General features: G+C 38.2%; 1 protein-coding gene across 2 annotated transcripts; it reads left to right on the forward strand.

The window, feature by feature from the left end:
• Positions 1-948: 948 nt before the first annotated feature.
• On the forward strand, positions 949-15,429 carry poldip2 (polymerase (DNA-directed), delta interacting protein 2). Of its 2 annotated transcripts, none has more exons than XM_028464431.1 (11): positions 949-1,155; positions 2,858-2,939; positions 3,878-3,975; positions 5,092-5,191; positions 8,150-8,225; positions 8,386-8,493; positions 10,438-10,574; positions 10,689-10,715; positions 10,791-10,916; positions 12,105-12,184; positions 14,032-15,429. In XM_028464431.1, the coding sequence occupies exons 1-11, from the start codon at positions 971-973 to the stop codon at positions 14,144-14,146; spliced, it is 1,134 nt and encodes a 377-aa protein (XP_028320232.1). In that variant the 5' UTR covers positions 949-970; the 3' UTR covers positions 14,147-15,429. The 2 variants fall into 2 exon arrangements, with proteins under 2 accessions (XP_028320232.1, XP_028320233.1); XM_028464432.1 differs by having other exon boundaries at positions 2,864-2,939.
• The last annotated feature ends 2,399 nt before the right edge of the window (positions 15,430-17,828 follow it).

The raw sequence follows: 17,828 nt of genomic DNA on the forward strand, positions 1-17,828 counted from the left end.
CTACACCATTTAAATATATCTTTTAATCAGTTATATTAATGTTATCACTCAACCCATGCTATATTAATAGAATAGAATAGAATAGAATAGAATAGAATAGACCTTTATTGATTCATGTTGCAGCAACACAATAGAAGAGCATACAGACGGAACAAAAAAAAATACTAACATAGGAAAATAGTGTAAAAAGTATGACTGTAGGACAGACATAAATAAGGATTTTTTTTTAAATAAATACATTTTTAAATTAATATAAAAATGCATTAATTAATTTAAAAAAAACAACCACACTCTGCATTCCATTGTTGTTTACTGTCTAATACGGCAGTAATATTCTTTTTTAAGTGTATTGCCAATAAGTGTGTCAGTGTCAAGTTTGAACATTAACTTTGAAATTAAATAAACAATTTTTCAATATGTGCGCATGCGCACATACATTTAGAGCACGATGCAAACTCATACGTGACACCTGTCTCCTCTTCTGTCACATACCTCCTCATAAAGGCGTAAAAACACATTTGCTATATTTGAGGGGGTTTTTTCAGAAATTTGGGTGTTTACATGAGCAGTTTTTAACTTTATTGCGCTATTTAGATTTTGCCCATTTCCGAGAGTCGTGGTGTCAGTTATTTTTGTCATTATACACAAAGTACAACGAAATTAAGAGACAGCGTCGTGGTGCACGATACAGTGAGAAAAAAATAAATAAATAAAATAGATAAGTGAATTTTATTGTGAGCCACTGAGACAATAAATAAATAAAATAAAATAAATTGTGTTAAACAGTGGAGTTAAACCGCTAAATATAATAGCTAAAATTAAATTAAATAAATTATGATGTCCCTTTCTCTCTATAAATGTGTCTTTTTTTATCCATATTTTGGTAAAGTTAACCAGTTTTGTTTTTCACGTTTTTAAATAAAGTTTTTTAGGGGTGAGGGGGGGAGGGACAGCGTCAGGCCTGGAAAACATGGCGGCCGCTGCGCTACGCCGCGGCTTGTTGAGCAGTGTCAGTAAATACAGTCGACCTCCAGCTCACAGAATACTGAGCGTCGCTGATACCAGCTGCATTTTGGACGCGTTTAGACCACGGCTACAATGCAGAGCCTGTGGGCTTCCCAACGTGGTTCAGCCCAGGAGGTTGATGTCGTCACGGTAAGAGACACAGCCAGTGTCCTCCTGTCTAAGCTAACAGGCTAGCTACACTTTAGCCCAGAGAGTTGCGCTGAAACCTGGACCATGACCAAAAGAGGATGCAGTCCTGAATAAAGCCTAGTTGTCCTTTGTCAACGTATGGCTTTAATCTGAGTACTATTCGTCCTCATAAACCGAAGATTTTTGTCAAACTCAAGGCCCGTGGGCCAAATCCGGTCCTTAAATCATCCAATTTGGCCTGGGAAGTGACAAAGATTTTACATTTTGTTGTTGGGGTAATAACCGAATAATGAAGATTTACAAATTCACCAATTTATTTAAACTATACTGTGAAATTTGCAGAGGCTAGAAATGTTCCTGTGCGTTTAAGTATAGAGAGATCAACAATATTGAGATGGATATTGTTCCGATATTAGCACCAAAAAATTTGTATCGGAATATATGCATCTAAAATCTCCAAAGTCATACATATAGTTTTTAATGGATTCATTGAGGTTAGTTTTCACTTACTGTTGCCGATTATTGTTTTCTGTTTGAGTAATATCACTTAATCAAACCTTTTCAAACATTCCCCATGACAGTAAGTAATAAAGGTATGTATGATTCATGCTGATATTGGGTCAATATTGACCTTCACACAAGGCTGCAATATCACGATCGTATCAGGAATGAAACATTTCTTTCGGTACACTCCGAGAAAGAACTCTCCAATTTTCTCAAGTACTGCAGTTTCTCACCAACAACCTCACAAAATGATACAAAAATTGATAAATGTCTACATCCATCTCCTTCGTGCACGTGCATCAAATAAATAAATACCATGTGTGTTTCCGTGAAATATTTGAGACGCTGATAACAAAACTCCATAGACATTGTAGCGCCAATCAGAAAAGTAACAAAACTGCAAAACAAAACGTAAAGCTCCAAACTACATATGCTCTGCAGAAGCATGATAACGATGCATTGAGTTTATTCAGGTGTGTTGGAGCAGGGAGACATCTAAAAGGCTCAGGAATCCGGCCCCTTCTTTAAAGTGCCATTTGCCAATATCTGGCAAAGATGATTTTTGGCAGGTTGTACAGTGAAAATACAACCAATATTTATTGTCCAACATCGCAGAGCTATGATTGATCCTCTTAATATAATATTTTTCAAGCATATTTACTTTTCTACCAGCCCATCACAGAGTGATTGTTTTTCTACATGCAAGCCTTAATAATCATAACTATGTAATATTATTCACTCTTTATATCCACCCCATTAATCTCCACTCTTTATCTCTCTGTTGTGCAGATTAGCTTTGCAGGGAGAGCTGAAGTATGCGTGTTATTTATTCGAAGTGACCAGCTGTCGTGTGTGTGTGTGTGCGCGTGTGTGTGAATACTTGGAGATTAGGTCCTGTGGATTATTAACATCTGACAAGTGGAGGTGTTTTATTGAATCGTGTCAAACTTGTGATTGGGATTAGATGTGGAGGATTTTCCTTCCTATAGAAGTGCCTCACAATGATTTTATAGGAGGGAAAATCCCTGAAACTCTTTTGTACACAACTTAAGGATTTCCTGTTGAAACTTCTTGTTTTTTACTGTATATGCAGTTTGTGTTAACCCCTGTGTGATATTATTTATTATGCCTTCTTTGTAATGTTTTGTTGCTCACATCATGTGGTTGGGCGCGTAACGGTGTTGCCTGTGTTTGGCAGGAACAGGCCTGAGGGGAAGATTTTGGAAACTGTGGGAGTATTTGAGGCCGTGAAGCAGCATGGCAAATACGAAACAGGACAGGTAAGTGTTCACACACGCCTATCAAAGGACGGGGGCTTCATGTTTGTCACGAGTGGTGAAATAACTCAAAGTTGGGGTCCAAAATAAAAATGAAGAAGTCGCATTTAGAAAAATAGTTTCATATCCTAAGAAAGGGTAATCTTTATACTATAAATTAAAACAGAGATCAGATTTTTCTTACATTCCATATGCAGTTATGGCCCAATGAAAACAGTAAAAAAAAAAAAAAAGGTATTTTTTTTTTTGGATTTTAAGAGATGGTCATTCTATAACCAATGCAGGTATGTGACTAATCATTAGTGATGTGAACAGTCTATGTTCATAGCTCAAAGCTGATCAATCTACAGGGAGCTGAGTCATATGCTAAGTTGTTTACTGAATATGTTGTTTACTGAATATGCTAAGTTTTTTTACCCAATTTTGACCGGCTGGAATGACCACCACATAGGACGTATAGCAGATATTTTTGTGTATTCTGAGAGAGTAGATGGAGCTGTAATATTTTACCAAATTTCAGTTTCCTATGTGGTGTAGTTCCTGAGGTATTGGAAGCTGAAAATTGAGATAAAATTTACACATATCCCCTAAATTAGTCATATCTCAAAAAGTATTCATCCGATCCCACTAAAAATGTGCAGTGTGCCTGTTGAATAATCACGGAACAATTGGGAAAAATCTCAAAATTTTCTTTTAGATTACAGTGTGTGTGGGATGTCCTGAAAATGTGTTGAAATGACATATTTCATAATACTTTCCTAATACTGAGTATATTATGGACGTAAATAAACGGATGTTTATCCATATTCAAGTTGAGATGGATCACAATAGTGTGATCTTGTCCAGTGACTGTAATCCCATCTAACTTGTGCTGTTAAAAACATGCTCTATTGTATAATCTCCTGCTTATTTATGTTTTCATCTTGTCTCTGTGCCGTCAGCTCTTCCTCCACAGTGTGTTTGGCTACAGAGGGATTGTGTTGTTTCCTTGGCATGCCAGACTCTATGACCGAGACGTCACCCCTCCCATGTCAGACAGGTGAACCCTCACACACATAAACACGCCCCTGCACTTGTGTCTACTTTTGTAGGGGCTCTAGTTTTCCATTTCTAAACATTCCCAATTCTGTTCACCCATTTCTTTACACTGTTCTCTGCCATTTTGTACTATTTTGTTTTGTGTCTGTTTCATCATCTTTCTCTGTTTAGATGACTTTATTGACTATTAAGATTCCTTAATTCGTATCAAGCATGCTTAATAGTAGGGGTGTAACAATAGTTCTCTCACTATACGATGTGAAATGCGATATATAGGGCTCACAATACAGAGTACTCACGATACAATATAAACAAAATGTATTCCCAATGAAAACTAACGAATGTGTTACAAACATGCATTCATTTTAAGTCACATAATAATACATAGAAGACCACATAATAAGAACTATTTTCACTTTTATTTTTATTGTAGTTTTAAAGCAGCAGCTCGACAATAACATACTGTTTCACTTTGGTCCACTGAGGAGATAGGAACTAATCTACTAAAAGTAAATAAATCCCAGTAAAACTCCGTAAAACAATAACCAACAATAAATATTTGCTCCCTGGTAAAGATAGTAGCTCTAACAACTGGTACAATGATAAACATGGTGATATTACAGCCTGTGCATGCAGTACAGGAATGCATTTACTCCGTCTCCGGGTTTTCGTTTCTGCCGTCCGTTGAAGTCTGCTCTGTTTGTTGATGTCTGTGTGAATGTTTTCATGTTTATTGTTCCATTCATCCACTTTTTTCATTATATCCATGTCTTTAAGGCTCTTATTAAATAAATGGTCTCGGCTCCAGTCCAGGCCGACATCTTGGATTATGTCATCACTGCGCATCATCGCGACTGGCTGAGCATGTGCAGAACAACCAGAATTAACTTAAAGCAGAATTACACTTTTACAAGACAGAGAAATTAATTAACTCAAAATTTAAATTGGAATAAACCATCCACCTAATTCGGATTTAACTTTAATTCGGAATTACATTTGCATTTGGAATTAAGTGTTTACAAGGTCAGTTTAAAGAGGATTTAACTTTTATTCTGAATTAAAGAGGAATTAAAGCTCCCAACGTGGCCAGTGAGTGTGTGGTGGTTCTGCCCTACAGCAAACCGGATCCCCCAGGAGCTCATGGTTCCAAGGAGGTGAAAGGAAAGACTCACACCTACTACCAAGTCCTTATCGACACCAGGGACTGCCCTCACATAGTAAGTCAGCATTAAGAACAATGGCTTCAGCATTTTGTCACATTTTAATTCCAGGTGAACCTTCTGGATTTTGTGTATTAGGTATAGTTGGTGCGTCATTCAAATCTTCTGATTCTTTAACATTGAGTACTAGGTATTTGTTTAAGTCATCATTAACTCACTGACTCCCATTGACGTATGTATATACGGCATTTCAAATCCAATCGTTCACTGCCATTGACGTACATGTACGTCAATTATTTTTCAACAGGGGTTGCTAGGAGACACTGATGGAGGTCTCCCATTAATATCAGCCTTGTACTATAATGTAGTGACCAACTGGTGCCATGTAGGTGGCAGCACTGCAACTTTGGATGAGAGATTAGCTGCTATGGACAGAGGGCAGAGAGCGAGGAAAAGAGTTGATGGGGAGAAAATAGCGCTACGAGAGAAGCGGGTGAAGCTCACAGCAGCGCACACTCGAGCAGAGCATGTGTGGTCCTAAAAGTGTCGCGATTGTGAGATAAGACGATCAACAACCTGGGCTGAATGGTGCGACTGAGCATGTCTGGGAGGAGGAGGAAGTTGCGTTCGTGGGTGGGAGGGGGGAGGCCAACATACTATAAGGGCACCATAAAAATCTGACCAAGATAGCAAAATGATAATAATTTTGCCATCAAAAGCCTGGTCTGTGTTGTTTTTGTTGTTTTATAGAAGGAAACCAATGTTCAGATGTTTGAGGTGTCACTAAAGCAAAAAAATGGCCTCAAAGTCACTGACAGGTTTATTCACAAAAAAACTGTTTTCTCAGCTTTTTGTTCAGAAACTGACATTTTGTGTGAAACTTGCCTGTATTCAAGTGCTGATTACGGAAGATCAAAACAAGCTAGAAACAAAAACAAAAGAAAGTGGAGTCTATTCTTTCCGAATCTGGATTCAGATTTTACATAGTCTAAATATTCTGTGGGTTCTCAAAGATCAGTCAAAATGTTCTAAATGGCTGGCAGTCAGGGGGGTATCTGTTCTGAAAATGGCTGGCAGCCAATGAGTTAAGTAAATGGTGTTCACACTAAATGTCAGGGCAAGTTGTGCATGTGTCCACCTCTTGTCACGTACTTGATGCATGTATATAGATGTTGATGTATATGCGGAACAAAAACATAAACGCCACACTTTTGTTTTTGCTCCCATTTTTCATGAGCAGAGGTCTCATTTATAAACGCTGCGTACGTGAAAAAGAAAGCTTACGCCACCTGTAAGCAACGTTTGGGATTTATAAAAAACAACCTTGGTGAGATAATGTGGGCACCTCCACAGCAGCTCTGACCCTGCCGTACGCACAAAATCATGAGAAACGGGGAACTCCGACCCCAACAGGAGAAGGATGAAATTAATAACAGCTCTGTGAAATTGATATTTTCTGTGACTTAATCGAACATTGCACATTTCACAACACATATTATATATGAAGGATATATTTGCAAAAACGAAGGAGGAAAAAAAATATACTGACACCCCAGGGAGTGAGTGACGTGCACGCGCTTACAAATACAGTTGTATATTAATAATAATTGTAATTGAAATCACATCATTGCAGAAAACTGCTGATCAATTGGCTGCAACGCCTGTAGCTGTTATAAAAAGGAACGCACTCACAATGCATAAAGACGGACAGTTGCTTATCTGGCACTGCTGGAGGACGAGGAGCACGGGGATGTCCAGAGGGAGCGGATCTTCAGAGACCAGCAACACCTGTAGGCAGGACGATTTAATCCCATACTTCTGGCACATATAGTGCATCTGTGTCCCCTCCACCTCCATTACAACACAGAGAGGTTCCTCAGTGATCCTCCAGCTTTTTGTCTGAGCTCCGGTTCACCCTGTTGAACAGACGTTCTTCCTATGGAGGGTGATACACATTTTCTCCTCCACTTTTATTTCTGACCATTTCTTTTCACCTCAGTTACAGTCTGACGCTCTGAGGCAACGCAACACAATCTGCTTTTCTATCATTCGTAAAGCGCACCATCACCAAATTACGCTTTCCTGCGTGTGTCCACCTCAACAATTAATAACACCACCTTGCATTGAGTTAAATTAGTTTAATTTGTTTGTTTTCCCCCTTGGTCGACTGTGAAATTTGTATTTGTGAATATTGATTATGGTGTTTACCTGACCTTTTATAGGCACCGTATGGGCGGAGCCAGTTGTTTCCTCACGTGCGAAAGCTTTCGAGTTGATTGTGATTTAAAATGGAAACAGGCGTGGGACGAGTGTGCGCCTTCGTTTATAAGTCTGAGAGTTTCTCTTCCTGGTTTTTAGCGTACACCAGCTGAAATGTGCTTACCTAGGCACACTTTTATAAATGAGGCCCCCAGAAATTAAGATCTAAAACATTTTCCATATACACACAAGACCAATTTCTCACAAATATTGTTCACAAATCTGTCTAAATCTGTGTTAGTGTGCAATAATCATGCTGTCTAATCAGCATCTTGATATGCCACACCAGTGAGGTGGGATGGATCATCTCTGTAAATGAGAAGTGCTCACTAACACAGATTTGGGCACATTTGTGAACAGTATTTATGAGAAATGGATCTTTTGTGTATAAAAACTGTTTTAGATATTTTTTCTAGATGAAAAATGGGAGCAAAAACATAAGAGGTGTGTTCATGTTTTTGTTCAGTATATAATACTGCTCACATGCTGTTCAGTAACTTTAGATGTTGGTTGACATACACAAATGAAAAAGTATTCACTCACACGTATGTGAACTTGGGTGACATCTCTTTATTAAATCATAGGATTTAATGTGTTGACAGTCCATCCTCTGCAGCTTTATTAGCTCTGGAGCTAAGCTGAGGATCACATGAAGTTTGGAGATCTGTGTCTAGTGACGCTGCAGACTTTTGATGACTATATATATATATATATATATATATATATGGTTGAATCAGTGTTTGCTGTGTTTGACAGTCTCAGAGGTCCCAGACTGAGGCTGTAACGTTTCTGGCTAACCATGACGACAGCAGAGCCCTGTACGCCATCCCAGGTATGTTTTATGTTTGATCAAAAGAAAAATAAAAGAAAGCTTTAAGACAAGCAAATCAAATGAACATGAACTGTTACTGTTCTGATGAGGTTATTGTGCCTGCACCTACAGTAACCTATTCAATGCTTTTAATGTGTCTTTGTCCTTGTTTCCTCCACAGGGCTGGACTATGTGAGCCATGAGGACATCTTACCCTATAACTCCACAGAGCAGATCCCCATCCAGCACGAACTGTTTGAACGCTTCCTCATGTTCAACCCTTCTAAAGGTAAGTCCTTTAATCCATGCAGTCAGGCTTTTTACTACCGTTCTCTATTCAAACCACTCAGGTTTTTCTCAGTACTTTATTCATTTTCAATATCTACACGTAATGTTAATCTATAATTCCTAAATTATTTCATGTCAAGCAGTAGATTCTTTTAAAACTGCTGGAGATTATGTTTTGATTCTGATTTAAAAAAAAAAAAGGTAAAAAGCTGAAATTGCAGCTCAAAAGTTTGTTTAGATTTCCACTTTAAACACCGTCTTTGTATAAACACTGACATTGTTGGAAAAGTTTCAAGCTTTGTATTCTTTGCCAGACCAGGAGGACAGTGATTGGCTTAGTGCCATTTTTGTTCTAGTTTGTTCCCTGTGATTTCATCTCACTGTGAGGCAATCAATTTCTGTCACATTCTGATCTCTCTTCAGCCATAGTTTTGCTACAACTTTCAGTGAAAACACCAGAAATGTGTTTGGGAAGTTACTTTGGTCGACTTTTTTGGGGCAAACACAAGAAATCAGGTTAAGAACGAAGTAAAAGCACTTCTACGCTAAGTCTGGGCGATATGGACCAAAATTCATATCTCAATATATTTTTCTCAAAATGATGCTATACTGTATACCTGCGTTTCTCAACTGGTGGGTCGCGGACCTGTACTGGGTAGGTCGCGGACAGCTGGCCAAAAATAAATAAATACTTAATATTTCATATTGGACTTGTCTTATTTTGAAAGAAACTTTTCTATTGACAGGCATGCTGTGAAATGCATGTTGCACAGGAAAATATATAGATTGATTTTTGGGTTCCTACAGCTTCAGTCAAATTAAATTCAAGACTTTTTGAGACTTTTTTTTGCCATTTGATCTTAAATTTAAGTCGAACTTCACAGTAAACACAATTAGGGGTTAAAAAAATTCCATAGGGTTAGAGTTTGCTTTATAAAAAAAATCATAAAGTTTTTCATTTATATTAGCCCTTCAAATAAAACAAAACATGCATTTAAAATAAAAAATCTAAAGTGCATTAAAGGTTTCTAATGGTTTTGCTACAGTCATATACATCCATTTAGCCTCATTCAGAGGGAGAAAGTTAAAAAAGTTCTGTTTCCTCCCTCCTTTGTTATTCCTCCTAGACTGTGAGCTCCTCCCTCTCCAACTATCTTACAGCTAAAACAAACACTGTGGTTTAATATAGAATACATAATATACTTTATTGCCATATATGTAAATACAAACTACACTACTGGACACCCAAACTGCAGTACTTTTTCTGCTGCCGATCGTGTTGGGAGTCACTGCTTGGAGCCACGGACCCATTGTTTACACACATCAGCTGTTAGCACTCCATGCTAATGCTACACCAGTTTCTGCAGCGAGACCCGGTGTAGTGTAAGGAGGAAACGATGGGGATGTTTATGGATTTGTGGCTTAAAGCGCAAACAACGGACTCTTTTGTGGAATTGGACGGTTTCCAACTTTTACGCGGTGACGCGCACACACTTCCGACTCAAAATCACTGCACGTTGTTTGATTGCGTCACACGCTATTATTCAGCCTTGTTTTTAACTCACAAAACCAAAGGTCGAATGTGGCTTTTTTTTTTTGCAATATTCCGCCGAATATATTCGGGCACCGAATATTCGGTGCATCCTTATTTCAAATGGCATTAATTAGTCTTAGTCTCGAATTTAATTAGACTGAAAGTTTAGGAACCCTATATAGGCGATATTGTAATTTTCCCCCCAAAATAGAAAACTCAATATATAGTGAATCTCGATATATTGCCCAGCTCTAGACTGATGCGTAGAATCTTAATAGTGGAGTTAAAAACCAACTTTTGAGTGACATTTTCAGTCTTTTACTACTTTATGATTGATGTGTGAATAAAACTATATTTGTGTTTTCCTCCCCATGAGTTTCAGTGTTTTTGTTCCTTTTCTGCCTCTTGCAGCTCCACCGTTCACAACCAGAGACACTTTGAAGGCGTGGCAGGAGAAGAACCACCCCTGGTTAGAGCTGTCAGACGTCCACAGAGAGACGACCGAGAACATCCGTGTCACTGTCATCCCTTTCTACATGGGAATGAGGGTACCTTAATCTTTCATATTACAGAGTTGATGATTTCAATTTTAATTCTGTTACTCAACTGAAACTCATATTTTTTTTCATTCTATTTTCTAAACATTTTCTTCATGGTCTTAGGAGGCCCAGAACTCCCACGTTTATTGGGTGAGTTGAAAGTAATCAAATCTGGTCCAGATATGAGACAAAGTGTGACGTGAAAACATGTTGGTGTGTCTCCAGTGGCGCTACTGTATTCGTCTGGAGAACATGGGCAATGAAGTGGTGCAGCTCAGGGAGCGACACTGGAGGATCTTTAGTCTGTCAGGAACGCTGGAGACGGTTCGAGGACGAGGCGTCGTTGGCAGGGTGAGAGACCAAACTCATTTAGCCATGTTGGTTTCATATAGGGTCACCTATACATATTTATTCATCATTAAGAAGTCCTTTAGAATCCTTTCTTCTGATGTTCTTATGTGTAAATTGTGTACCACTAACACAAAGGTTCAATACAACCCCAGGGGTTCAGCAGAGGTCAAAACACACACTAAAAACGTGTTCTACCAAATACATGTCAATGATGAACTTGTTTATTAAAAGGTTAATTACAATGACAATTTTAAGTGTAATTATGAATTCATTAAAACTAAAAGCATTTTGAGCAAAGCAAAAAATCACCCCAGGCTTAGATTTGTAACCAAATAAATTGTGTATAAACATGAACTGATAAAGCTTTCAGGGAACAGTTCCTTCGTTTAGATTCAAAACCACTGCACTAACATGAGGGATGCACGATATTGGATTGTTGGCAGATATTTTACAACATATTGGCCGATAGCGGACATATTTTATCCCCAAAATCTAATTGCAGAGATCATCTATCTCTGCAATTATCACTATTTTCTGTTGTAGAATTAACAGATGTACTTTTTCATTAGTCTTTATTATGTTGACCTGCTGGCTAATAGAAATAAGACAAAACTGAAAATAATGTAACAGTATTAATTCCTTGTGCTGAATAAGAGAAACACCTAAACTTACGTTCTTAAAACACATATTTATGGATTACTAATTTTTTTAAACAAAACAGTATAGTTGCAGCATTTTTTACTCACAACACCTACTTTTTACTTACATTTTGTATTTGAGAGGTAAAAGTGGCATTTTTTACAAGAACTAATCATTCTTTGTTGTAACTACATATGAGGAAAAAAAATCAAACGGTTTGGAAATGTGTAAATTCAGTGAATAATTCTACTTTATAAATCAATGGAGGTAAGAGGTACTCAATGATCTCAAATACTACTGCAGGCTGTTGCACACACGCAAGATGGCAGTGCTTAGTCCCGCCTCTCCACTGGCAATGAGGCGTCTACATAGATGAGTTGATCAAAGAAGCGATTCCTCGTATATTATCAGTTAGTTATAATGTTCCGATCATATTGTTCATCACTAAACCAACACTGTAAACATGCCGCCATTATAAATGAATGTTCAGCTGTTTGTAAATGATACAGGATGACTTTGACTCACTGTAATGTGTGTTCTGTCCAACAGGAGCCAGTGTTGTCTAAAGAGCAGCCAGCCTTTCAATACAGCAGCCATGTGTCTCTACAAGCCCCCAGTGGTCACATGTGGTGAGTTTACTGACACATTACTGCAGCTTTATACCATATTCATATCTTATTAGATACTAGAGGTGTTTTACTAGCCCATCCAGATCATTAAATACAGGTGTTGATACCACCAAGGCCTGCAGATTCCAGACTTAAAAAGTATTAAAAGTTGATAATCAATTGAGGGAAAATTAAGACCCTTAAAAAGTCTTAATCGCGATTTCATGAGGTGTTAAATTTTATTGGTATTCAAGCTTTGACTCTGTTGCGTACTCGGAGATAGATTGCCTCGGGACCGCGCGCGTATGGGTTCAACATTACATTACAGTGAATGTTCTGGTGCTAAAACAGACATAAGGGTGGCTATGGGCGAAACGCCAACGTTGTATGTAGAAGTTTTCTGGTGTCTCAACACCTCAGTGAATCACCGCTCATTCAACTCAAACTAAGGCATTTTTGATATTTTTAAGTTGATGTTTCCATTCCGGATTCGGACATTACTGACTTTCACCTGTGGCAAGGACAAAACTGGACATGTCATGAGATTTGGGTTAGCACCATACTTTAAGCAGGAAACACCAGCAACGCAGGACGGAGGCTCCGTTAACGGGGAAAGACGGAAGACCTCCAGCCCCTGGGACACGGGACATGCTAAAAGAGCTAATGCTAAAAGAGGTGTGTGTGTGTGTGTGGGAGTTTACCAGCGGGGTTATACAGTATTTTGTGAAAGGAAAACCAAAAAAGTGTTATCAATCATAACGTGGGCTTTTTAAAATAAATTTTGTTCAATTTGTTTTAAAGGGCAAATGTTAAGCTAAATGGACTTTTCTGTGCTTTAAACATGATAAAGTGCTATTAGGGCTTCACACACATGCCCAAAGTAAATTTTTCATTGATTCCCTCAATCGTTAGTTAGAGGGTGATTTGCTCCTTTCTTACTGTAGGGCGAGTCCAAACACCTCGCTCCAATTTGATGACACGTTCCCACTTTGATGATGAATTTGACGCGGCACTGAGCTGGAGAAGCCGCGCCTCCAGGAAGCTCTCTGCTGTGATTGACATGTAAACAGACACGCCCACGAAGGTGAGAATGTCAGCGTCCTTCGCGCAGTGCTATGTATGTATTTTCTACAGTCTACGTATGTACCGGCGAACGCCCTGCCCCCACGCTGTCTTGTGTTTATAAAGCAGCATGAGCTCGGCTACGGAGTGGGTGGGAGGAGGGAGGGCCGTCCTCTGGTCCTACGTCACCGTGCGGGGAAGAGGAAGTCAGTGTCCCGTCTATAGACACGCCCACTCATAAATATGCATAAGTTGGCCGCAAATCAGCCTGTTGTAGATTTGCTCAGAAAGTGACTTTTCAGAGGCTAACAGTCTGGTAAATATCATACATAGATATGAGACCTTTAATAAACGTTTAGATCTGTTCTGAATGTGTGTCTGCTTATGCTTCAATGACAGCTGAGATTTGTTTTATACTTTATCAGATTTTGCTGTGCTGCAGCACAAATCCACACACTCAGGTTTGTGTACACGAGGTCAGACCTGACGCGAGATCTGATCGTAGCGTACGATCACGTCAGAATTGATAAATATCGAAGCTTTTGCGAATATGGTCAAACGCATGTGGTACAGTCGGATCTAAACGTATGAACGGTTGATCAATGAGGGCTAAGAAATCATGTTAAGAATGAAGTAAAAACACTTCTATGCAAAAGTCTACAGGACTCCATATCCCATAATGCAATTCACTAAACTTTCCTGAGAGTGTTTACAGTGGAGATGAGTGAATTCTATTGGCAATTTAGGGTGTTGAAATCCTGTGGTTGAGGTAACATTGACGTTGTTTCTTATTTCCTAACCTTCAGGGGGACGTTTCGTATTGAAAGGACTGACGGCTCACACTTTGACGTTCGCATTCCTCCTTTCTCTCTGGAGAGCAACAAAGACGACAAAGCGCCTCCTGCTGGCTACACGTTTTAAGTTTTCTATTTCACCCTGGAGTCCATCTTTGTACTGCTGCTGTGGACTCTGTAACAACAGCTCCGCCCTCAGAGGGAACGCCACGCTAGCGCTAGCATGGCTTTGGTTTGGCAGAGGAAAAAAACTACAGTGTTCTCTTTATAATCCACACCTTCCACTTCAGCCAGAGTTCACGCCACAGTTGGTGTGAGCTCATAGAGTTTCAATCAGCAGTCCTGTGCACCTTCACACATGCTCAGTAGGTGCCTGAGGTCAGCTGATCATGTTGTGACAAGCAGGATTAAAATCAGTCACCTGGCTGTGTGTATATTTATTTTAGTTAAATGCATTTAGTGCAGAGCTCCAGGTTCACATACAGAGCGTTTAAAGCCAAAGCCTCAGGTGTGCTATAATCAACCAGGTCCTGCGTGGCGTGTCTTCCTTTTTAACTTCTCATTTCTGCTTTTGGTTCATTTTTAACTTGGTCATGCAAAACGTAATGAAAAGTAGGACCTCAGAGCTACTGAGAAAGGTGACCTTAATGATGCCTGAGCCGGGAAAACCAGTCTCAGTCATGTTTTCTACTCAAAGCCAAACTTAAATATCATTATTAAAATATAATCTTCCAATCTGTGCAAAATGTTAGTCTTTTCTACAGTTTTTAACAGAAGTTTTGATAAGAATCCAGATTCTTATCAAAACTTCTGCAGGACAATACCAGTTTGTTCAATGGGCGCACAGTCGTGTGTTTTTAATTAGTTTTTTTTTTTCTACTGGACAGAAAAAAGGACTTCAGTGGGGCGTTAATGAAAGCTTAAAATGTTCAGGTTCCCTGCTTCACTGCATTCTTTTTTTGAATTGGTGAAGTTTGCTCTTCCGTTAGCGTCAGGTAAATAAATCTAAATTAATTCCAATTAATTCTCATATTCAACCCAAAATAATTATTAAATCTGTGCCACATATAAGCTGTTTTTTTGTTTATTGTTTTATAGGGATGCTTCTTTTCAAAGTTGCCTGGTTTCTTTTAGTTTTGAGACAAAGGAGGAACCGTATTCACTAAAGACTGTTTAAACTCAGCTGAGTGGTAGAACTGTAAACTGGTGTGATAAAATACCAACCATTCTCTGTGCTTTACTTTATGTAGACACACCAGGGTCTCTCTCTAAGGCTGTGAATCATTTGAGTTTCTCACATTAAATATGGACAAAATACTATCATAATTCAATCCAACTGCCATGGTTGGAATTCTAATGTAAATAAAGATGTAATAAAAAAAAATGAATAAATATACCTTTTGAAAAACCTCTGAGTGCCTTTAGAATTCAAATTTAAACCATGCTTCTGAAGAATCTCCTTACCTCGGTGAAAAAAAGGACTTGGTTTTAGTTTTATAAAATACTACAGTATTTATTTCTCTGCATTGATCCTGCTTCCCAAACCGTTCAGTTTAATAGTTCATCTATAGAGAGGAATCTGACAGGCCTTTAATGTCAGTTGAGGAGACAAACTGTTTATTTTCATGTGACAGAGAAAAAAAAGGATTAATTCAAATATGTATATTTTTATTTTAAACATTTGTCAACCATTAATGATCAATCACTGTTTAATTATTCCTGTGGGTATGTTGGCATTAAAGGAAAAGTCCTATAAACGTGTTAGAAACAGGAAAAATTGAGAAATCATGACTTTTGAGGGAAATTATTGTAATGACTGGAATACAGTTTTAATTTAGTTAACAAAACTTTAAGTGACAATAACAAGACTATGGCAAATATATATATATATATACACACACACTAACACACATAAATGAAAACTCAAAAATCTTGATATTTTCATCAACTAATAAAAACTAAACTACATTTTTGTCATATGAAAAAATTAAATCAGAACTCTCAATCATGTGGTCTTACATGTTGATTACATCAAATTTGTCAGTGTGTTTGCAAACAATACCATCCAATATCAGGTTGATCAACAGTTATTGAATAATTTATAAAAGTGCTCTAACGTGTTTTGTTTAGTTGATTATATCTCTAACAGATTTAGTCGACCAAAATCTTAATGTCATTTAGGTGACTATAACTGAAAGTTCTGATGACTAAATTGTGTCTAAAGCTTAGTTGCATTTAAGTCAAGATACTATGACTCTAATTCAAAATTTGAAGTGGCTAGTTGTACGTAGACGTGACCTATCACGTTACCTAAACTGACTAATGAGGGGCACTACGTACGATAGAATGTCGGTATATTGATACGTCTATGTGCGGATAGTCACTGCCTTTAGGGTTAGGGTTAGTTATTCCGTAACGTAGTTTAGGGTTAGTTATTCCATAACGTAGTTTAGGGTTAGTTATTCCGTAATGTAGTTTAGGGTTAGGGTTAGATATTCCGTAACGTAGTTTAGGGTTAAGGTTAGTAAATCCATAACTTAGTTTAGGGTTAGGGTTAGTTATTCCGTTACGTAGTTTAGGGTTAGGGTTAGTTATTCCGTTACGTAGTTTAGGGTTAGTTATTCCGTAACTTAGTTTAGGGTTAAGGTTAGTAAATCCATAACTTAGTTTAGGGTTACGGTTAGTAAGTCCGTAACTTAGTTTAGGGTTAGGGGTTAGGGTTAGTTAGTCCGTAACGTACTTTAGGATTAGAGTTCGAGTTTGGGTTAGTTAGTCGGTAACAGTTTAGGAATCTACGTAATAATAGCAAACAGTAGTACTGGTCAATAGGTGCACTGTGTATGACTGCAACAATTCATAAATATGTAGCATGTCCGTAACGCGCTTTAAAAATCTACGTATTAATAGCAAACAGAAGTACAAGTACGTAGCGTCTTAGTCATGTGACCTATCACTTTACCTAAACTGGCCAATGAGGGGCGCTACGTATGTTTAGAATGTCGGTATATTGATAAGTCTACGTGGAGATAGCCACTGCCTTTAGAGTGAGGGTTAGTTATTTTGTAACGTAGTTTAGGGTTATGGTTAGTAAGTCCGTAACTTAGTTTAGGGTTAGGGTTAGTCCGTAACGTAGTTTAGGGTTAGGTTAGTAAGTCCGTAACTTAGTTTAGGGTTAGGGTTAGTCCGTATCGTAGTTTAGGATTAGAGTTTGGGTTTGGGTTAGTTAGTTAGTCTGTAACATAGTTTAGGAATCTACGTAATAATAGCAAACAATAGTACTGGTCAATGAGTGCACTGTGTATGAATACAACAATTCATAAATACGCAACATGTCCGTAACGAGCTTTAAAAATCTACGTATTTAATAACAAACAGAAGTACAAGTACGTAGCGTTTTAGTCACGTGACCTATCATGTTACCTAAACTGGCCAATGAGGGGCGCTACGTACGGGTAGAATGTCGGTATGTTGACACATATATGTGCGGATAGCCACTGCCATCAAAAGTTGGTGTTAAAATGAACACTGCTATAGACTAAAGGGTCTGAAGCTCTAAACAGCAGGTCTACAGTGGTGTTTGTGGTCTTTTGGACCACTTTGCATTAAAATGTGTAATGTAAAGTTTTTTAAATAAATAAATGTAGTCCTACTTCATGCAACCAAGAGTTGAAAGGTTAATTAATATTCATAAAGGGTGAAAGTGTTCCAGTTATCTATTAGAGCTGTATTTAACGTTGGTGATCATTGAAAGGTGAACTCTAGGCACAGCTTCTGTCCATAAAGAACCATAAGCAATACTAGATCTTATT

This window comes from Gouania willdenowi, chromosome 13 (genome assembly GCF_900634775.1).
Source record: "Gouania willdenowi chromosome 13, fGouWil2.1, whole genome shotgun sequence".
NCBI classification, from domain to species: Eukaryota; Metazoa; Chordata; class Actinopteri; order Blenniiformes; family Gobiesocidae; genus Gouania; species Gouania willdenowi.

What these genes read in the sequence shown, in the direction of transcription:
- poldip2 (XM_028464431.1), top strand. Translation starts at nt 971, where the DNA reads ATGGCGGCCGCTGCGCTACGCCGCGGCTTGTTGAGCAGTGTCAGTAAA. An exon ending in AGGAGGTTGATGTCGTCACG is followed by an intron (nt 1,156 to 2,857) that starts GTAAGAGACACA and finishes TGTGTTTGGCAG; the next exon opens with GAACAGGCCTGAGGGGAAGA. An exon ending in AGAACTCCCACGTTTATTGG is followed by an intron (nt 10,716 to 10,790) that starts GTGAGTTGAAAG and finishes GTGTGTCTCCAG; the next exon opens with TGGCGCTACTGTATTCGTCT.